The sequence below is a fragment of the Telopea speciosissima genome, chromosome 6 (genome assembly GCF_018873765.1).
Source record: "Telopea speciosissima isolate NSW1024214 ecotype Mountain lineage chromosome 6, Tspe_v1, whole genome shotgun sequence".
NCBI lineage: Eukaryota > Viridiplantae > Streptophyta > Magnoliopsida > Proteales > Proteaceae > Telopea > Telopea speciosissima.
This window is the reverse complement of record NC_057921.1, coordinates 54,469,557-54,493,132: the sequence shown is the minus strand read 5'-3', so window position 1 is coordinate 54,493,132 and position 23,576 is coordinate 54,469,557. Positions and strand designations below refer to the sequence as shown.

The 23,576-nt window shown below is 38.6% G+C and overlaps 1 protein-coding gene across 1 annotated transcript in view; it reads left to right on the top strand.

Annotated features, from left to right (window-relative positions):
• LOC122664265 (lon protease homolog 2, peroxisomal-like) overlaps positions 1-23,288 on the top strand; it is a 33,974-nt gene extending 10,686 nt beyond the window's left edge. Inside the window, exons 8-15 of the mRNA XM_043860011.1 lie at positions 4,210-4,337; positions 9,849-10,050; positions 10,153-10,359; positions 16,966-17,096; positions 17,515-17,728; positions 20,627-20,929; positions 21,533-21,727; positions 22,944-23,288. Of these exons, the coding sequence (XP_043715946.1) occupies positions 4,210-4,337; positions 9,849-10,050; positions 10,153-10,359; positions 16,966-17,096; positions 17,515-17,728; positions 20,627-20,929; positions 21,533-21,727; positions 22,944-23,273 (1,710 nt within the window). The 3' untranslated portion in view covers positions 23,274-23,288. The remainder of the gene's footprint in view (positions 1-4,209; positions 4,338-9,848; positions 10,051-10,152; positions 10,360-16,965; positions 17,097-17,514; positions 17,729-20,626; positions 20,930-21,532; positions 21,728-22,943) is intronic.
• The last annotated feature ends 288 nt before the right edge of the window (positions 23,289-23,576 follow it).

Below are 23,576 nucleotides of genomic sequence, written 5' to 3'. Positions count from 1 at the left end.
TATCGTATCAGTCGGGTGATTTTAAGAGACGTATCATTTCGTATCGTATTGGAGATACAAATCGAACAATACAGATACGCATAGAAATGGTCAAGATACACATGGAAATATACTTTTGGAACAAAAAGCAATATGAATAAGCAATATATAATAAGTGTCATGCATATACACTAAAATGGAGAATAATGTATAACCAAACATGTGCATTAAATTAAAATTGTTATAAAAGATGAGGTTCCTTACATGTTGTAACCTTCTATAGCCATGAAGAGTATCGGATGATGCAAAGGATGGTGTTGTAGCACTCCTTGATTCGTTTTTGAGTCTAAAAGTGTGAAAAACCAAGATTAAATACAAGATTTTAGACTCTTGGTTGAGAGTTTTCCTTCATTTTTCTGTTAGAATAGGAGTTGTATCGAGTATGTGAGTGAAAATGGATTTTTTAAGGAATGTATTGATGGTATCGGTATGTATTGGTCCGTATCGGTATGTTTCGAGCCATATTGGCCAATACGTATCGGTACATATCGATATGTATTAAACCCCCAACAGAACCCTTTACTGGACATAACGATGGTATTGATACGTATCGGTCATATCGTATCGTATCAGCCAATACATTTCAATACAATTCGAGACAATAAAATTTTTTTTTATAAAGAAAGAGACGTATGTATCGTATCGGTACCGACTGATACCGATACGTTAAGATACGGACCGATAATTTAAACCATGATAAGGACTCCTATTCTAATACTAAGACTAAAATTGAATTGAATTCTACCTCCTACGTAATCTACTCAAAGTAAAACACAATATAAATTATAGAATAAAGATTACAAGATAACTCTAAATAAATAAACCCTACCAACCCGTGTTAGACCAAAAAACTTGGGTTGACCCGGTTCCGTTTGGGTTCGGGTTTCCAAAGTAGTTCGTGTTTGTCCAACAACGCTAGCACTACTGCATCACTCTCTCCCCCCCCCCCCCCCCCTTTCTTTCAAGTTGGGAATTTATTAGTGGAGGGGGGGGGGATGGTACCCCAAAAATGAATGCCTCACAAAAGTTTTCATTTCCAGAAGGTTAATGTGAAGAACTGTAAGTAGAGAGACCTGTTGCAAGAAACACTCTGAGGGGACTTTATTGCATATTTCCATCTATTTCTGGGGTCAGCTCTACAATACCTGTTTACTTGTTACGACAAAAAACCCAACAATGACTTAGATTCCTTAAGTCCTGTGGTTACTGTAGGTCGGTTTGGCATAGTCATGGAGCTCAAATGTTCTTTTTGGGCCACAGAAACCAGAATGTAGTATCTGGAATAAGACCTAATAAAAAGAAGCCATGCTTTCTAATGGGGTTTCTAAGTCACCTAAGGATTAGGTATCAGATATCCCAGTAAAATTCAAGAATTGCAGGGATAGGAACAACCAGATTTCAAGAGAAATCAAATATCAGAAAATCTAAGTCTCTGATCTGGCTAATAAGCTGGTCGAATGCTTAGGATATTCAAGAGAACAAAATATCAAAAGATGAAAACAACCCAAGGGTCAGATTCTGAGATATGAAAGAATCCTACTAACGGTGGAATACTCAAGAACCAGAAATCGATATTAAGAAATAACGAAATCACAACAGAATTATTTAAGAGAGTAACTAAGCAGGAATATCAGAAACTGATGCATGAACAAATAACAGAAACCAGATTTCTGAAACAAACTCAGAAAATTTGAAATCAGATTAGTATGGTAGAATGAGGACACTTTTGAATTCAATGGATGTGCTGGCCTAAGAACAGATCAGAACTGATTATCATGGTTCAAAGACTTGGTTTCGGCCAGGCAGAAAACCGAGTTGGGCTGAGATCTCGGCAAGTTGGTGCATTTTTTTTTGAACTCTGTGCTTGATTTTGATGGGTTTTTGACCTAGTTAGGTCATAAAACTTGGTATACAGCCTATTTTGGGCCATTTAAACACAATGACACTATCAGATTTTGAAAAATCAAAGTCCAAATATGAGTTTGACTTCGGACCCTAGGTTGGTAGGCTACGATGTACTAATAGACCCTATTCTACACATAATTTAGTAGTAGAAAGCATACAATTAATGTAAAACAACTTAAATAGGCATTAGAAATGTGAAAATGTAAAATACATCAATCTTAACATAGACCTCTATCAACTCATCTTTCGTTTTCACTTGAGTCACTTCTCACCTCTAAAATACATTAAATACTAATACATCATTCTGATACTAAATACTAGTACGTCATTCCAATTCTATTATGCAAACGAGTGTCGTGCTGGATCAAAACCTTGAGACCTCGCTTGACTCTACCGAAGAAAGTTAGCTTCTGTTTGTGACACATAGGCTTCCCATGTCGTAGTGCTGCTGAAGAATTGCACGTACTCTTCCACACAATACAAAAAAGTCAACTCATCAACAAACTGAAAGAACCCTATCTTAGGGTATAGATAATGCGGTTGCAATGAGATCGATCCATTGCTATTAGATGGTGGCTGTCGAATTACCATCGGCATGTATGGCTCGGTTGGGACATAAAAAATTGAGACCCAACCACCAAGATTTGAACATATTTTTTTTTGCAAAAAATAGATTTAGGGAAAAATGGCTTATCTTGGAATCCTCAAATCTTCTTAAAAAATCACTGCAATCTTGTTGCAAATCGATGTTTCCACGAGTATCTCCATGTAATCCGGTGATTTTCCGTCGAACAATTGGATGAAACACCAGTTTTTTGGAACTCTCTGCCGAAACCAGTGAGATGACCGAGACTAGTCGAGATTTGATAATGCAATTATATACCCTGTGTTTGGTTTGGTTTCGGTCGAACCGAGATCTCAACCAAGTCGATGCTGCTTTCCCATTTTGTTCCTGGTATTGTTCGGAGTTGAAAAAAAAAAAGAGATATATCCGAGAGCTTGGCGAGATCCTGGTGAGACCTCGTTCCATGCTGATAATTAGATTCAGCAGGAGTAGCAGAACAATATGAAACCAGATTTAGAAACTTAATTCAGAAAACAGGTTTGTAGAATTTGACTTTAAGTAGGAAACTGAACATTAATGAGAAGATAGGATTTTGAAAAAGTGTTTTAAATCAAAACTTCAAACCAGATCACAGAACAGTAGACTGAAGAAGATAAACAGAATAGCAACTAACATAATAAGAATATAAGAACTAAAGATTCACAAGAAATAAAAGTTAGAGATACTGATCTGATTTTATAGTTGATCGGATTAAGAAGAAGAAAAGAAAGAAAGGATATGTGTTCACGAATCACCACCAGAATTCTGCTCAATCACTAGAGTAAAAGAGTTCTGAATCTCACTGAATCAAAAGGCAAAAGCCAAATTTTATTTTTCAAATTCGTATGCAGGGCTGTAGCTCTTGAGAAACTTATCTAAAAGACTCAAAACAGGATTCAAACCATTTCTAAAACTCCTCCAGCCAATGGCTTCCCTTAAAGGTAGTCATAACTGACTACAATACTATAGAATAATGAAGAAAACAATTTGAAACAAGGCTGGATTCATAGGGACCTAATCCAGCCCATCTAAAACACTTAAACAACAATTAAAATTAAAAGAATAGGAATCTAATGAGATCCCACAACTTAAGTAATTAATAATCCCGTATTCTCTCCTCCTGTCCATATTTTAGGCCAATTAAAGTGGCCTGTTACAATAATAACCCATTAAAACAATTAGAACCCAACCCAAGGCTTATTTCGACTAAAATAAGCCCGTTTGTGTGATTTACCTGCATCACTTTCTTACGACTTTATCCTCTTTTATTTTGTTTTTTAAGGAAAAAAAATTCAATGTGCTTCATAACTAATTTTATCCTGTTTCCTAATTAATGTTAGTATCCCTTTGTCTGCTTTTTAATGTGGTTTTAGGATACTTAGGTGTTCTTTCGATATCAATGGGTTGTTGTGATAGTTTAATGGTGAGTTTATATTTCCTTGGTTAGTTACCATCCTGTTGTGCATGGATTTGATTTGAAGTGGTATTTCTTTGTTGGGACTTGGGGTGCTGTTACTGCTGTCTTTGTCTTCCTTCTCTGCCTTTTGTGTTTGATTGTCTTTTGTCTCTGGGGCCCTGACTCTGATCTTAATAAAATCTGTTGCCATCCTAGAGATAAGTTTCAGTATGTGTTGCCTTCTTCTTGTGATTACATTTTGCAGATGAGGGCTATAAAAGAAGAACTTGGTGACAATGATGATGATGAAGATGATGTAGCTGCCTTGGAAAGAAAGATGCAAAGTGCAGGAATGCCTCCAACTGTCTGGAAACAGGCACAAAGAGAGCTACGGTATGCCATATTATGTATCTAAACCTTAAGCATGTTAATTTGACTTGATAGTCTGTTTTCTACCATGGGCTATGTCCTTACTTTCTTCTTGTCATGTTTATTGGCTTTGATTTAGCATGACAAACACAAATTATAAAGACAAAATTCCATCAGCACTATGTACCTGGACAAAACCATTTTTTTTTGGTTTTAACAGTCAGTGATTTTATAACCCAAAGGTATCCATATATAATAGAATAAACACTTACAATTAGTGTCCTGACCATTGTGTCCCAGGTATTTGTTTCCTTTGTCCTAAGCTGATTCTGCTATTCATTCGCTCAGTCACTGTCTGTTTGTATATGATGTGCGGATGAGTACATCTAGAGGTTTATGTTGGAATATGTACTCCAGAATACCATGGGGGTATTCTGGTCTTTTTGGGGGTAGTTTTATTCTTCTTATCTTATTAAGTTTGTCGGCTATGTGGGTTTTAGTCCCACATCGCTTAGTTTAGTCTCTTTGTAATTTCCCCTCTATTATAAATAGAGGGGCTTGCCTATCACTCAAGCATTCAAGCATTACAACTTCCATCTTCTCTTCTCTCTAAATTACTGGTTACATGTCCTAGGTTTTCAACATGGTATCAGAGCAGTAACTAATTACCAGATTCTCTCTGTAATTGCTGTTTTGAGAGTCGTTTTTTATTTTTGAGTTGAAGAAGAAACCCTAGTTCATAGAAGAAGAAGAATTAGGGTTTTGTATTGTTTCGATGACGATTGTGTATGAATATCATACCCACTACTGCTGATCGATTTCTGGACTTATTCTACTGCTGAGACACCCCTGCTGCAACTATTTGATTTCTGGGATTCACTCCTTTGCTGGTTTTATTTTATCTTTGCTGCAACTATTTGATCGAAGACGAAGATATGCAGTTCCACCATATTGATGATTTTATTGCTGTGTTCGTACATGGAACCGTCTTGGCTGCTATTTTAGTTACCGCTTCATGGCTTTTCCCTGGAATTTCATGGATCATGGTGTCGAATGCTGTATCCTCCGCTTCGTCCTTCCACTTTGCCGCTGCCTTTTCTCTGGTTTCTGCCTCAACAATTCCTTTCTCGACTGCCACTGTTTGCACCTTTGGTTGCGTCTCGAGGAAGGAGCTGATGGAATCATCTTGTTACCCTCGTCAATTCTCAACTCCTTACTGCTGAGAATCGTGGATCGTGGTTGAAGTCTTGAAGATGATGGTATTTCCACGATTTTATGCTTTATTTTATTTCCTAGTTTCCATATATGCCCCTGCCTTTATGTCTAATTCAATCAATATCCTCATGAATTCCAATGTTGCGTGACAGAATTTTATCCTTTTTTAAATCCTACTTCCCAGGTTTGCCCCTACAGTTTACTATTACCCAATCTTCCCAATTTAATTACAAGTTTACTCTTGGCCTTGCGTTTGCTTTACTTGGATTTCATCTAAATTACACCCTCTAATTTCCTTTTTAAAATGGGCCGGGCCACCCTCTTATTGGCTTTTTCAAATGGGTCTTTTCTTGTTTTTGGTTGGGCCTGTATTTCAAAACAGCCCATTTTGGGCATCTCTTTCTCTAAAATCTGTCTGGGCTCATCGTCTTTACTCAAGCTCTTGTTGGGCTTTTATATTGGTTGGGTGTTTATTTGGATTCTGGCCCATCTATTTTACTCATTGCATCCCATTGCTTTTTGTTTACCAAAAAGTCTTTGCAAAATTCTGATTATTTACGGAACTGCCATTATTTTTTCATACCTATTTGACTACCCAATTGACCCTTAAAATTTTGGTTTATTATCAGTTTGCCCTTTGGCTTGGATTGTATTTAAAAGTGGATTTCCACCAAATTACAGCCATGGCATTTTTTTTCCAACACATTTCTCTTTCAATAATTCTAATTCCCTTCATATCCCATACCTTTGGTATTTTCCCATAACACCTTTGGAAACTCCTGGTAAATTATAATTTTGCCATTCCTTCCTTTTTACATACCCATAGCACCTTTGGAATATTCTGGAATATTATGTTTTTGCCCTATCTCTTACATCATCTCTATTATATCCACGTGTATTACACGTGAGGGGGGGATTATGTACAATACACCTGCAGACATTGAAGAACGCAGAACTTGCAGGAACATTGGTGCAAAATATAGAAGATCAGTTTTCTCCACCATTGCCATTGGGTATCCTTCGTTATTGGGTTGAGTTTGCCATAAGGGGGAGATTAAAGTATTGAAGAGTATTGAAGATATTTGGTTGTTGCCTATTTGAGGACTTTCAGTTGGGTTAATACAGTTTTTTTCCGTTGCCTGATTCAATTTGTTTTCGTTGCTTGCTGCTCTAATTATTTCCCTTCAAGATTTTATGTCACTATGACAACCTTAGATTCATCACTGGATAGCTATTGAAGATCGTTGAAAACTGCCTTTTTTGGAAGACATTTCAGTCCCGGTTTGCTGATCATGTCTGTCCAAGTTTTGAAGATCTATTTTTTCAAGTTCTTGAAGGTTTATTTGGGAGCTGCATTCATATGTCAAGCTGGATTCTGCTACAACTTAGTTTCTTCTCATTTTGTTCAAGTTGGGCATTAGTACCTTGTATGCCCCAATTTGAGGGGGAGTGTTAGCATTATTAGGAGTTCTTTTTTCTTTAGTTCAAACTGGATCTTCTTTATTTACTTATTTGTATAATCCAGCTTGAGGGGGAGTGTTGGAATATGTACTCCAGAATACCATGGGGGTATTCTGGTCTTTTTGGGGGTAGTTTTATTCTTCTTATCTTATTAAGTTTGTCGGCTATGTGGGTTTTAGTCCCACATCGCTTAGTTTAGTCTCTTTGTAATTTTTCCTCTATTATAAATAGAGGGGCTTACCTATCACTCAAGCATTCAAGCATTACAACTTCCATCTTCTCTTCTCTCTAAATTACTGGTTACATGTCCTAGGTTTTCTATTGTATGATATGCATTTAGCAATGCTTCAGCTTCTGAGTTGTCAGAAGGGGCATTATTTTAAACCTGAAGGAAAGAAGCTAAGGCAGTTTCTCCATGGGATAGGAATGTTGACTTCTTGAAAATAGAGTAAAAATAGGCTTTGGAAGGGAATTCTGAACTTTGTAAGGTCTCCTGGAGGATTCAATAAGACATTTTGGTTAGCTTCTATGTGGAAGGAATTCAATGGGTGTATCCACCATCTGAAGTTAGTGGACGTGGAGCTTTTGTATATGGCATAGTGTCAGTGCGTCATTGGTCCTTTGAGTAAATAAGTCTTATATTATATAGTCCCTGAATTTGAGGATACATATCATTTGTATACAAACCCAAAAAGCCTCCATAAAAGAGGTTTCTTGGAGCTTTTAAATTCTTCATTTACCCTTATTATGCAGTAAAAAATTGCCTGACCCAGCAGAAGATTGATTCCATCCTCTTAGTTTGACACTTTATAAGGGAAGAAGTTTGCTGACCACAACTAATGCTTCCTATTCTTCTCGGCCACCGGTGAAATCAACATCTAGTTTCATCTCTGCTACTGTGTGGTGCTGCCAGATATGTTGACACTGTGACAAAACCTTAGCAATTTTAACCTGTGAAGAAGAAGAAGAAGAAGGAGAGAACTGAGAGAGAGATGATGGAAGTGGAGATGGAGAAGAGCGGAGACTGCCGAAAATAAGAGTAACAGTCAATGTCTATCGGCAGTCCCCTTCCATTGTATATATTAGTGACAATTACGACCCTTGTGGAAGTAGAAGTCTAACAAGCCTTAACACTAACAACTACTAACAATTAAGGAGAGTTAAACATAATACAAAACTCTACCGCCAACACACACCCCACTCCCCCTATCGTGGTTAATGACTACAATCATAGTACCTTAAGGGTTGGACACCAATACCTTGCAGTATATCTTAACAGACACTAGTGAACTTGTAGTACCTGACTATGAATCTACTGGAGCTTTCCCACCTTGTCTTGTGGTGGTTGTTGTTGCTGTCGCTGAAATTGCCAAGGCACATCATCACATTCCGCCAGACGGCTGGCTGTCTTGTTTGATTGCATGCTAGAAGTACCCTCCACTGCTTGGGGCACATTTGCCACAAATGGAACGATTATAAGTCACTATTTAGATTCATGAAGCATGCTCTCAATCACATTGATTGGTTCATGAAGTACTGAAGTGGCAAGTTGAGGTGCTGTAGATCAAAGCATGAAGAAGAGAAGAGCAGGAATTACTGTTTATCAGAACTGAACCAAACTTTCAGCAAAGATTCTCCTCATTGCCTACTCCACTCGATCAACCTTAGAGCCCATTCTCACCGCTGATTTGCCTAGTATTTGTTACCTTCTACTTTGGTGTTTACCTCCTAAATCTGATTTGCTTCCATTATTGATGATGATGTGTTGCAACTATTAATGATCCTACTGTAGAGTGGTTCTTAATTGAACCCCTTCTGCATTATGAGGTCAGAATTAGGTGGATCTCTTGCTGCAGTACATCGACATAGTTTTCCAAGAAGCTATGGATGAGCTCGGTGAGGCAAGCGGAGTGCTGCTCCTGATACTCACTTATTCTCTTGCTCCTGTTGTAGAGGTAGCTGGTTAATAATTAAGATGCTGATACTGCATCTTTAAAAAGATGGTGACATGTCACAACTATTTGATATAATGGGATCATGAATTCATAACCAAATCCTAAAAATTGAAAATAACCCAAATAAAGAAATAAATAAAATAAAATAAAAATAGAGTTTTTTAGTCATCAGTCAATCGACGAAGTAGTCGGAACAGTGGCTTTGTCGTCGGATGACGTGTTGGCCAGAGAAATGGGTTCACATCAATGGCCACTATAGATTGGGCAAATCAGAGTAAATCTCACCACCTGGAGAAATGGATTTACATTGGATCAACCATAATGACCATCGCACGTATGGAGTGGAATGAACTTTTATTGGATTAGGCTTTTTAAGGGTAAATAAGGAATTCTAAAACATCGATTAATGTTTTCTGTTAAGGCCGTCTGGGTTTGTATGGAAGTGACATTTATTTCCTCAAATTCAAGCTAATTATGACTTGTGTGATACTATGTGGAATTTGGATTTTTTTCCCGAGTTTTGAATATTGAGGATATTTTCACTAAAACTTCCTGAAATACCCTTTTAAACTTGTATGGAGAAGAGTCATTAGAACATTTTCATGTAATTCCTTTGTTGCATTACGGACAGCCTCCTGAATCTAAAGGTCATTAACACGTATGCTACTAGCTCTGACCCTCCCTCCCTCCCCTCCTCTCTCTGACAGACACACACACACTGAAATTTAGAAAGATGTTCAAAAATCAAAGATTTCCTGCATTTCTGTTTCATATAAAATATACCTGATATTTTGTTGGGGTTTTAATATTGAAATGCAGATTTTAGTGCATATTTTAAAAAACTCAAGTGGAAAGGATTAGTAGAGTATTTAATCCTTTTCTTGCTTCTTTTTCCTCTCTTCAGGCGACTGAGAAAAATGCAACCTCAGCAACCTGGGTATAGTAGCTCACGTGTTTACTTGGAGCTCCTTGCTGATCTGCCTTGGCAGAATGCCAGTGAAGAACGTGAACTGGACTTGAGAGCTGCAAAAGAGCGCCTTGATAATGACCATTATGGTTTAATCAAAGTCAAACAAAGGATTATAGAATATCTGGCTGTGCGCAAGGTTATTTCCCTATCCGACTCTTGATGCCTAACCTATCTAGTAATTCTTCAATATGACCTACATGTGTTAATGTAGTTCTGATTCAAATCAAATGCCTTGCAGCTTAAACCAGATGCGAGAGGCCCCATACTGTGCTTTGTCGGTCCACCCGGTGTGGGAAAGACATCTTTAGCATCATCCATAGCTGCTGCTCTGGGCAGAAAATTTATACGGATATCTCTTGGTGGTGTCAAAGATGAGGCTGATATTAGAGGACATCGGAGGACATACATAGGTAGCATGCCAGGGCGTCTTATTGAAGGATTAAAGGTTTAAAGTTTAAACTGATTCTTCCATACAAATTTGTTTCCATGACAACTGTTTCTAGGAGTAAGTAGAGTGTGCTTGATATCTTTGTTATATTATTACGATGCACTGTGGCTTCACATGGTCATCTTGATTGTCAATCTCAGAGGATTGGTCATATTTCAAACTTGTGACAATGTAAACACCTGTAAACCAGTACCTACTACCTACAAGAGAAACAGGAGGAAGGAAGAGAGAGAGGCAATGCAATGGAGGGAAGAGGGAAAGTCCTAGAGCCACAATAGGATTCAGAATAAATCTTATCATGGTCTAGGTCTACAACTTATATTAAATTAGGAAACCTTCTAAGAGTCTAATTACAAACCAAGGCAAATTAAAGTAAGCAACAATGACTCAGCATCAAACTACTCTCTCTCCCTCTCACGACTTAACAATGGCTATGATTCCCCTTCATGGTACTGCTTCACAAAACTGATTCTGAATTTGAATGCAGATTCATTGGATTGAATGTGGTTCTTAAAAAATTACCCTCTTTATAGTTGGATCAAATTTGTCTCTCTCCATATCCAGGCTGTAAAAATAATAAAAATTATGTTAATAGAAACATTATTATTAGTTAAAATTCTAAAATTATTTATATATTTATTTGTTTGTCCTACTACTGCTACTGTTGTGTTATAAATTTGATTGCAGGCCATGGAAACTTTTCACGAGGACTTTTTCTATGTATGTAATTATGTATAAATTATATACGCGTGTATGCCAATGAATTGCCCAGTAGCTTGAATTAGTATTAACAATTAGAACGGTGTTGAACTTACCTGCTGGATTTCTATTTTCAAATGATAATTATGAATGAATTTTAACCGCCAGGTGCCTGTGCAATCCTGATTTTTTCCTCCCCTCCCCCGCAAAAAAAAATTTCCCTCCCTCAAAAAAAAAGAAAAAAAATAAAAATGAAAAGAACAAATCCAACTGGGTATGCTAAATTAGTATTGGAAAAATTAATGTATGTAATGATTAATGTATGTAATGAACTAGAATCTCTTCCATTCCTAGCCCTAGTGATGCAGCAAGGACTGTCGGTTGGGCTAAGGCAGGGCTGTATCTAGGGGTGTCAAACGGTCAGTTTGGCCTGGTTTTGGTCGGGGAATGAGTGAGACCAAAATCAAACTGGTAATGAACTTCGGGTGGTCAGTTTCGGTTTCGATCTGGTACGTTTCGGTTTATTCCGGTATTTCAGTATCGGGTTAATACCAGTTTAGACCGGTTTGTCTTTGGGCTTGAACCACAATGAAATCTTACATTCATAACATGTAGTGAGGGAATATTTGAAAAAATACTTTAAATAATCCCCAAGTCAAATAAGTAAACAACCAGGAATAAGGAAATTGATTCGATGCGTTCATGTCGTAATAGGAACAAAGAGGAAGAAATTGTAAGGGGAAGATAACTATTATTGAAATCAATGGATAAATAGAGTTTGTAGCGAAATCGTTGTTACAAATCAAATCGTTGCTTATCATTGTAAGGGGGATATAACTAAATAACTGATATTGAAATCAATGGACAACTAATCTGTGAGAAGATAACTAATATTGAAATTATGTGTGCCTTCAATAGTTGTCACGGCGTCACGGCGATCCAAGTCGGTGGAGGGGTGTCACGTCGATATATCGACATGTCGCCCGCCATGGCGTTGCCATGGCGAGCATGTCGACCATGTTTTATTTTTTATTTTCTCTATTTTTAATGTGTTAATAGATGTATACTCAAGCCATGTTTTATTTTTTCTCTATTGTTTCTCAAGTTTTAAGAAGAAAATTCAGAAATCGAAGAAGAAATCGAAGAGGGAAAGAAGAAATCGAAAGAAATCGAAGAGGGAAAGAAGACAGGAAGAAGAAATCGAAGAGGGAAAGAAGACAGGAAGAAGAAATCGAAGAAGAAATCGAAAGAAATTGAAGAGGGAAAGAAGAAATCGAAGAGGGAAGAAGAAATCGAAGACAGGAAGAAGAAATCGAAGAGGGAAAGAGAGTCAGGAAGAAGAAATCAAAGAGGGTCGCCATGGCGTAGGTCGCCATGCAGCCCTCTCCAGCGCCAGGACGCCATGGCGTTGCCATGACAACTATGGTGCCTTCCTTTGGAAAGGAGTGGATTCAGCCAGATTTCTTCACCCCAAGAGTTGGTCTGCCCTTTGCCTCCCAAAGTCTGAAGGGGGCCTTGGTCTCAGAAGAATTAAAGATGTTATTCTTGCTGATTCTCTCAAGCTTATTTGGAAGCTTCTCACCAACAAAGACAACATCTGGTCTTCTTGGGTTTATGCCGGGCCTCTCCATGGAGACTCCATTTAGACGGTCAGCCCCCCATCCGATTCTTCATGGGTTTGGTGCAGAATTTTGCAAGTGAAACACATTGCCATTGATGCCATCTCTTGTAGGATTGATGATGGCCTCTCCACCTCCCTCTGGCTAGACAAATGGCACCCCTCTGGTGTTCTCTCTTCAGTTGTGAGCCCTCGCAATATATTCTCCTCTGGGCTTGGTAGATCCTCCTTGGTGGCTTCCATCATCTCTAGAGGCACCTGGTCCCCCCCCCCCATCTCCCCCCTCAAGGACTTTTTGAGCTCCCTCCCCCCATTCTTCCTGGATATTGTGGCAGAGGTGATACTATTGTTTGGCTCCCTTCTCCCTCAGGCAGGTTCAGTTCTCACTCAGCTTGGGATATGGTTAGACACAGAGGGACCCCCTGTCCTTGGTACAAAGTTGTCTGGTTCAAAGGGCACATTCATCGACACAACCTCACCTCATGGCGTGCCCTCTCCAACTGTCTCCTAACTCAGGCTTTCCTCAACCACCGGCATGTTCAGGTCTCCCCCCAATGCTTTCTTTGCTGGAATGGGCAAGAAGACACATACCACCTGTTCTTCTCATGCCCTTTTGCTTCCTCCATATGGAAAATAGTTATGAGCACTTGCTGGCCAGGCAGAAGAAGCCCCCTCCCCCTTCATCGCGAGTGGGTTTGGATAGATATGACATTTGGTGGGAAATCAATTTGTGATTTAGTTGACAAGATTGCCTTTTGTGCCACTATCCCTCATATTTGAATGGAACACAAATCTTAAAAGATGGACATCCAACTCTCGATGACTAGACAAGATTTGGAATGCCATCTCCTTCGACGTTTCCTCTAAAATTGGCTCGCTTCCCCTTGCTCTTGTAAAGGATTTTCCAAGGAACAGGCTCATTGTTGTCTCCTGGGGTCTTCCTATTTCCATTTTGCATCCGGGTTAGCTCTAGGCTTGCTTGTTCTTTCTTTTGTTTGTTCGCTTGCCCTAGGGTCTGTATATCCCTTCTTTCTTCGTAAATCGTAATATAATTTTTTTCATGAAAAAAAAATGTAGTCCTAAGTTTGAATAGTTAACTAGGAGCCAAATAACCAGAATCTGATCTGAACAAGTGAACAGTAAATCGGTTAGGTCCAAATAGGTGATTTTGGTCAAATTAGGGTTAGGGTTTAGTAGGGTCTAGGGTTTGGGTTAGTTGATGTATGGGAGTCTTCTAGTGAAGGTCTTGTTAAGGTTTAATAGGTCTAGGACTGTTAATTAGAATCAGCAGCAAGGTAGAAGTCTAGGGTTAGGGTTTCAGAAGAGGGATGTGAGTGGGGTTTCTAAGGTTAGAGTGGTCAGTTAAAGCTGCAACTTGGATCGAGTTCTCCAAAGGGGTAGAAGAGCATTCGATCCTAGTATGGGGCTGTTCTGGCTGGAATGATCTGTGGTGATTAAGGGTTTGGGGAAAACAAGAAAAACAAAGGGGGAACTAGGGTTTGGGATGTTTAGAGGATTAAAAGAAGAATAGATGGGGATTGGGATGAGCCAAACTCCCTGTTGTTGAAGAATATCTTGGATATCAGCTTGCTCGAATGAAGATCCTTGAAGAAAAATCAGAACTTGAATGAGAGCTTCAAAAGAACCACTCCAGCTTCACACCTCAAGGTGTTGATTGGATCAAACACCAATCCCACCAGCCTTGATCAAACACAAGACAATCTTCAGTGGTGAAGACAAAGTTGCAGAGCAGCTTAGAGCTAAATTTCAGAAATTGTGAGAGTTGAAGAGAGCTCCCACGAATTGAACTTTATTTATAATGGCCATAAGGCCTTACGCCTATTCAACCTAGGAGAAGGAAAGATTCCCCAGCTGATTCCTATTACATAGCCAGCAGAAAATAAAAAAGGTCAGGTGACTTTTAAGTAGTCACATGACTCCTAACTAGCCTAGCTGATTCTAGGTTGTCATGTGACTACTTAAAAAAGTCACGACTTCTAAAAAAAACAAATAGCTAATTGAAAAAATAAAAAGGGGTCATGTGGCCCCTTCAGTTGTCACATGACTTTTTACATCAAAATAAAACTATGTGAATAACTACTATTCTACTTGGACAGCTTTGACTTCTTATTTCGAATATAAGTCTTCATATCTGCATCATGAAATCGCAAAATGAACCCTACTATCAAATCATTCATTTAACTATCCAATTGATTTTGTATAGTGAACAGGGAGATCAATGGAAGCATTGTTCCAAATCCATTTCCCTATTCATAACCTCGTACTCATTGATTTGTAACGATTCCACTTACAACCAGAAATTTTCTCACTAATATTGAAATTAATGGATAATCAATTCACCTAGTCATAACTTCATACTAAATAATTTTTTATCAGTTTCATTGGGTTCTGTTTTGGTCTGGATATCGGTCGGTTTTACCAGTTCGGACTAGGTTTTGACACCCCTAGCTGTATCTGCCGCAAATTCTGGGTTTATTCAAACCCATATTGAGTAGCCTATGCCAGCCCATTCTGCCAAATCGACCAGCCTTAATTGGAGGAAGATGATATTTTCCAGAATAATTTCCATATTTCCCAGATTTCGTTGCTGGTTAAGGAGGAGATAATGACTAGATCGTGTGGCCCCCAGGGCCAGCTAGCTTGATGATAAAGATTGAAGATTAATTGTCCATGCGGGAGGATGATTTGACAGCCTTACTTGTCCTACATTTTAGGAAGTTTTGATATTTTGCGTGGGGGGTTTATTAGCTAGAGATTAGTTTCTTTTTATGAGTTATTAGTAGTTTCTTTTTTCTAGGATTCTTTATCTGTTAACTAATTAGATTAGGATTGGGTTGCTTTGTAATTATTTTTAATTAGGAAAACATCTACAATGCTGTAATCGATTTTCAAATTTCTAAATACAAGGATGTGGCTGGATTGTGGATTCTATAGCCAACAAATTGAAAAAAAATGAGAGTTTTGGTTTTGAAACCACGCTATGCTGTGAGATGCGATGGGGGAGGGTGAGATACCCGGGAGAGAGTGGGATGCTCAATCCAATCGTATCCTATATTTTCTATCTTCTTTTTTCCATCAATCTCAGTGAGTATTCTGTTCTGAATTTTAAGAATCTGTTGAAGGCCATTCAAAGGCTTGATTTCACTGTTGGGAAGCATTGTTCGGTTGCTATTTGGAGGCTGCTGCTATTGCCGATCAAGAACTCTGCTGGTCTAATCATCTGCAAACCATACTTTGTTGATCCTGCTGTAGAGTTCGGTTCCTAGTTGAGAAGTTGGGGATTTGGTTCTACATTACCTCGACTTGCCATTTAATGTGATGGGTCCAACATAAAACATCTCATATCTTTGGAAAATTGGAGTCAGTCAAGCTATGGTCCCAAACTGTACCCCTTGTTTTTTAAAAATTCAAAGGAGTTCCAACAGGTTAGAGAAATTAAAGGCTCTAAAATTGAAAATTTAAAACAGTAGAACAGGCAAGAATTTTTCACGGTGGAAGCCAGGAAAATCTGATCTCCTTGCCCATATTTCGGACCAGAAGAAAATGGGAGAATGTTGGCTTAACCAATGGTGAGAGTGCTCAGAGATATGCCGATAAATAGGAGCTGAAGGGGATAGTGTTATTGGAGGAAATTAGCTGGGAATGGATGTCTCAGGTCTGATTGATAGACGCGGGCAATTGATAAAAACTAACAATTTCATTACTAAATTGACCCTTATTGTGCAACTGTACCAGCCAGAATTGTTGTTAATTCTGTGATGTCATTGTGAACTACCTACATCACTGCTGCTTATGCACCAGGTGAGTTTAGGGTTTTGACCCATTGTTCAATGGGTCATGGTACAAATGTAGAATACATTAGACAGATGTGCAGAAACAAAACATTCCTGGATCATCTAATCTGGCACATAGTTGTCAAGGTGTTGACGTGTTGCCTAGGCGTCCAGGCACCTGGTTGGTGCCAACTTGCGTCCAGTCTCCCTCCAACACCTTGGGTTTTCTAGACACCTTGACAACTATGATCTGAGTCTTCGGACTAATCTTTGGACTCGAAGATTTTCTAGATGGGACCAAAATTTGTGAATACTCTCTTACTTAGCCCACTCCTGTTGCTACACTACATACATGCGTTGGGAGACCTTCTTTGAGGTCTATTAAGCAATAAGCTTGGTTGATTGTAACGTTTGAATGTTTCTACTGACTTAAGATTTCCTTTCAGTTCCCTGATTTCTGATTTCTACTAAACTTTATGTTTTGAATTGTAGAGGGTAGCTGTTTGCAACCCAGTTATGTTGCTGGATGAAGTTGACAAGACTGGCTCTGATATCCGTGGGGATCCTGCCTCAGCACTACTGGAAGTTCTTGATCCAGAGCAGAACAAAACTTTCAATGATCAGTATCCTTTCATTCTACATTCCAAGAAGTTCTTGAATGATTAGACTAATCTTTAGTTAGAATATTGTCTGTCACCTTCACTTAATTGAAGTTGATAAAAATCTGAGGATCCTTGAAAGGAACCTCTGCCAATATTATTTTTCATTTGGATGTGGTTTTGAACTTGTGTTTCAAAAAACAGTGTGATAAAATCTGAGGGTCTTCAAATGGTACCTCTGCTTATTACTGTTCTTTGGATGAGGTTTAGACTTATGTGAAGACCTCAACATGAGGGAGATATGGATTTCTAATTTCTTGTCCTATAATCCATATTATTTTGTGCTGATGACATAGTGTACATATGCCACACATGGAACTTTGTAAGAATCTCATTGATGGACTTGTAATAACCAAAAATTTTCCTTAATTGAATTAAACAGCTATCTAAATGTCCCATTCGATCTTTCAAAGGTCATTTTTGTTGCAACTGCAAACAGGATCCAGCCTATTCCTCCACCACTCTTGGATCGAATGGAAGTAATTGAGCTTCCTGGATATACCCCTGAAGAAAAGTTGAAAATAGCCATGCAGCATTTAATACCAAGAGTTCTAGATCAGCATGGCTTGAGCTCTGAGTTCCTTCAAATTCCTGAGGTATGACCTTACATTAGAAGATTTAATAATGGACGTATGTCATTATATTTCCAGATACAAATTGCATAGTTAGTTTGACATCTAAATAATGATTGGTGTTACTGTGGATTTACTCCCTTGATCATTTACATAACAGTTCTAGTGCACTTAAATTGATAATGTATTGAATCATTCAAAGTGCGTTTTATCTTTAATAAAATTTTAATTTCTTTTCTTCTTTGCTGACTCGTCAACATTTGTGAACTAAAATCCATTTGATGCTGGTCCATGTTCAACATTTACTCTTTATTTTCGTTGTTTTTGTTATTATTGCATGCTGGTAGGTATCTAGATGTTTGAAATATTTTGTTCTAGTGGACTACGCATTTGAAGAGGCTGGAAATGCCCTCCGATTTCGGTTGTCCCATAAGTTAGAACTCATCATTGTTCTTGTCTGATATATCAATTGACTCTCAACCATTTAGCAGTTTCTTCAATACAGTTGTGACTCTTCTATTGAATTCTGTAAGAAATATCTTGAAAGCTGAGCTTTCCACGGACCTGCTATTTAGGTCTGGTGGGGGGGTCCCTGGTAGATCCACAGGTCAACCACTGTGTCATACAATTTTGGGCTTAAAACATGAACTATATTCAAAATTTGCTCCTATATTAAAGGAAGATTATTGCCTTGTCTTGCTGACAAGTTTTCCTTGCCTCAAGGCTCTTTCTATCTTGTGGGATGGTCATTTTGACCGTTGGTTGATGGGGTATCCCTTGGCGAGGCCACTTGTCAAATTTAGTATCCCATGTCTATCTTATGGCGCACCATGTTTCAGATCTTTGTTCTGACATATGCTGAAGTTCGATTGAGCTAAAACTTGGCAAATAAACAGAAGACGATGTGAAAAAGGTTTCCACAAAGTTTGAGCATCGAAGGAACTACTGAGTGACAAATATCTCACTGGACAAGGGAAAACACTCCTATTATTAAAGGATTTTACCAGAAAACAACCTGCAGCACAATGGTTAAAGCATGGTTGTTACAAGTATTAGTTGGAAGTGTTCCAAGTCGTTTCTGAGAGAGTTCAGCCATCTGATTCATTGGTTCAACTGCCCAGATCAGACAAATATTTAACTAGTCACCAGGTTTGGACAAAATTGGTTTGAAACCTGTTTGAGGGGTGGGTAACAGGGCTACTGGTTGAACTGAGCCAGGCCTTGCTGGATCTTGCATTGCTCGGAAACCTGCTTGGCTCATCAAATGTCAGAGTTGTAACTTCAAATAGTGACAGCCTCTTATCATAGTTCTGACATTCATGTTTTCCTAATTAGTCACATGCTTGAATGGAGATGGACTTCTGGGTTTTTCTGGTGCAGGTGTTTTTAAAATCAAACCACAACCGGAACCACTGTGCGTAGGTTTTCCAGAGTTATGATTAGGCTGGTTTCTGATGTGAAAATTGACCTTCAATGATTTGAATGTTCAGAGCACAACTTTGAATCTTAATGTTCCCTTGGTGATTCCAGTAACTCTCTCAGAGCAACCAGGGGAAATTTATTAAGATAAAAAGAAGAAAGGAACTTGAGCAACAGGACCCAACAACCAAAATCACCCCCTTCTTCAGTTCAGGCTGTTGGTAAAACCTGAACAGGACCTCTTCCAATTCCACAGCAGAAGCAAAAGCTCAAATTCTCCACCTCCTAAAATGCTCAGTGCCACCTTTGGGTTTTGAGAATCATATCCTAATGCATCCACTCTGTTGCATTTGATCAAACACTTCTATTAGGTCATTAAGAAGAGAAAGTGTTCCCACTCTAGACAAAACAAATAGCTCGCAGAAATTAGTATATGGAGTTTGTGGCAAAAAAAAAAATCTCACATTTTAAAACTGGCTCTTTCTATTTGGATGGATCCCACTCTTCTGGTGAAAAGATTAAATTTTCTCATTTGTAAAACTGGTATTTTCTATTTGAGTGGATCGCACTGTTCTGCATGTTTGCCGTGTGGGACGTTTTGGCATGGGTAGCCATTAATCCTTAGATTTCTTGATTTCTAGAAAAGGATGAGCAGTTTATACATCTTTAAATTCATGAAATGTTGACATCTCCAGTTAGGGGTGGCAAGGGGGCTTGGGTTTGGGTTGTGTTCAGCACAGATTTGAACATGGCATATCTATTAATCAGGTAAAAAATTTCGGCCATAATTGTGGAATGCTGGGTTCTTTGGTAAACTGGCAGGTTCTGACAGCTTGGTGTTGTGATCCTGGCCAATATATCCTATTTGGGTTTGCTATGGGCCCACCCAAGCACTAAATAGATCAAGATGTAAATGGGGTGGCAATCTTGTAATAAAACAGAATTCTCAAGGGATTACTAGGGAAGTTAAAGGAAGGTTATGAAAGGGTTTTGATTTATTGAACAGTGTAGGTTTGGATGCAAAATAATAATAATAAGGATAAAAGAGCATAAGAGAAGTAGAGAGGGGCAGTTGTGGAAAGTGAGGAGATAAAATAAGGAAACTAACAAATCATGGATAGGATAACTTGTCTTCTACCTCAACTAAAGGTGGAAAACCCGATCTCAGTTTGGAGATGATATCTCCTTCATTGGTGCTTTACTGAAACTGAGATTTTGGGGTGAGGGTCTACTTGCAGCCCTATTCTGAACAGCAACGAAGAAGGAGAATGAACTGTTGAAACCAGACCTAACGGTAGAAGAAGGGCCAGGTTTTTGTGTCGACTTGGTTCTTGCAACAGAGAAGTATTTCTGGGGAGAGCTATAAGAGTTCAGGTGGCCCCAGAGTTCTGTGATGCCTTTTTGTAGATTTTTTTTTATTTTAACATTTGATATTACTGTTATAAGCTTGTATAGCTCTATCTTACAATAACTTTTTCTTTGATGATGCTGTGATTTTTGTAGGATATGGTGAAACTTATAATTCAAAGATATACCAGAGAAGCTGGTGTACGGAATATGGAGAGGAACTTGGCTGCTTTGGCTCGTGCAGCTGCAGTTCGAGTTGCTGAGCAAGAACAGTCAGTTCCACTCAGCAAAGGTGTTCACCAAATGGCTGCACCACTGATGGATGCAAGACTTGCAGATGGGGCTGAAGTAGATATGGAAGTTATTCCAATTGGCGTTAACAATCATGAGATGCCAAATGCTTTTAAAAATACCTCACCGTTGATAGTGGATGAGGCTATGCTGGAAAAAGTATTGGGGGTAATTAATTCTTCTTTGTTGACTTGGTGGCACTTATCTAGTTATCTTAGAAGCAATAAACTTGTAGCTACAAGAAACCTGGGACAGATGGTAGACAGCAACCTAGTTTGATTTGTGCATGTCTATGTAATATGGCATATTATCAACAATTCAGAGCTTGCCTATGTTATGCAACTCATTGGATGTGACCCAGTATTGGACCCATATTAGTCGACACTCGACAGTAACATCCATTTGTCATTACTGAAATTGCTGAATGTATTAAATCAACAGTTTGGGACAGTAACATCCATTTGTCTCCCCCCCTCTTTCGGAGTTTTTGGTAATTTTTTATTCACAAAAAAAAGTTTTAGACAAAAATTCTTGAGGTCACTTTGGATTGTCTAGTTGCTTTAGTTTTGGGCTATGCCTTCTCCTATGGATGGCCCAACTTTTTATTACTTAATTCATTTAGGACATGTCATTATGCAACTGATTCTTGAGATGAGATCACACTTTGTTCTGCCTAAACACCCAGGTTTCCTTGTGTGCTTGATTTCTGATTTTGATATCTTATTATCTTAAATAAAACTGAATGTGTACTTTGCTGATATTGGAATGCAGCCTCCAAAGTTTGATGACAGGGAAGCTGCAGAACGTGTTGCCACTCCTGGAGTATCAGTTGGGCTTGTTTGGACCTCCTTTGGTGGGGAAGTTCAGTTTGTTGAGGCTGCAGCAATGGTAGGAAAAGGAGATTTGCATCTCACAGGGCAACTTGGTGATGTTATTAAAGAATCAGCACAAATTGCACTAACATGGGTAGGTTTTATTTATTTCTTCACTTTTATTTCATAAAGTATGCTCACAGTTTATGAATTTGTATTTTACCACTTTTTTGACATTCACGTAGTTGGCTGGTGCCTCTGTAACTCATTTTAAATTTTGGAGAATGCCTCTGACTTTGTTGTCTATAAGATGCTAATTTATTGAATGTGTTTCTTGGTGAAAAGTCCTCAATATATTCTTTTTCCTTTGCCATTCAAGCAATATAACCCTCAATATAAATTACACTCAATATAGTCTTTTTTTTTTGAAGGGGAGGGAGGGGGTGTAGGGGAGGGAGGAGGTGGAGCAAAATGCACCTATGTTTGCTAGCTTGTTATTCTGTGTTAAATATGGCCATGCATATTGTGCAATAACTGATAATTGACATAGATATGTAGTTAAAACATTGGTGTGTGCAGCCACACCAGGTATTAATATGCATGAACAGTAGTGAAGTCTGTTAAATTCCCAGGTACATTTGCATGCTTCAGGCTCCTGCAGATGCTCATATATGAGTATAAATCTATGAATGGAGATTCATGTCCAAGTGCCTGATGTATTCACATGCATATGCATTGCTTACATATACAAGCACTACTCAACTCCTGTAACAACTTGGTGTTATTAGCAGAGGAAGTACTATTCACTTTTCCCCAACAGCAGCAGTCGCCCTCGCTGGTGAGTGGGCCCGAGGTGATGCAGGGGGTGGGTGCCCCCGACCCAAATTTTTTGGAGATGTTTTTATATCCTAAGGGGCAGTTTTGTACTTTCGGGGAATTAGGGTTTCTCTGTATGTAATGACTTATGTTCAAGGGAATTTGTCTTTATTTTTTAATCGATTGAATAAATAGGAGGTGTGGTGGTCTAATTGACTGATTCACGCAATCTCCCTTTCTCTCCCTCTCACTTCTTTCTCTGCAATTTCTCTCGCTCTCTCTTTCTCTCTTTCTCTCTTTCTCTCTTTCTCTTGCAGGTTTGAGAGTCTCTCGCTCTTACATCAACAACTACCACAGTAAACACTTTTGTCAAGACATTTGGTTTCTGCTTTTTTATTTTTGCAACCTCTCACACCATATTTGTAGGAAATAATAGCCGCTGTGCCTAAAGGGTCATTTATATTTTAATATTTCATTTCTTTCTACAGATAAAAGCTTTATTTTAATCTTTCACTACTATTATCATATCCTCAAAATGTTCTTTAATTTGATAGGTAAGGGCAAGAGCAGCGGACCTGAAGTTAGCAGCTGCTGGGGAAATCAATCTGCTGGAGGGCCGGGATATCCACATACATTTTCCTGCAGGAGCTGTACCGAAGGATGGGCCTTCAGCTGGTGTTACTCTGGTAACATCTCTTGTTTCGTTATTCAGTCAGCAAAAAGTAAGAGCAGACACGGCAATGACAGGAGAGATGACCCTGAGGGGTATGGTATTACCTGTTGGTGGTATCAAAGATAAGGTGGGCTTACCATACATGCTTTCATGGGATTTGTTCTTGATGCTCATCTTTAAGACAATCTATGCAGTGGTTATGAAACTATGATATTCACAGACTTTATGCTTTGCCTGTGAGTTCTGTAAATGGGACATCTTTTGGTTCATTTGCAATGTAAAATTTTCAAAAATCATGTATCCAAGATTGATGTAGATCATAGGGAGGAGTTTTGGAGGACATTCTAGAAGATATAGTGGAGATTTGAGTGGAGAATTTTCTGTTAAAGATATTCCAGCTACTATGGGGATTATGGGTTTCACTTTGTGGCTTCTTACTTTCTATTGTGTAGGGTTGGATAGATATGCTCCAATCCAACTGTAGTTTCTACTTTGTAATGTTTAAGATAGTTTC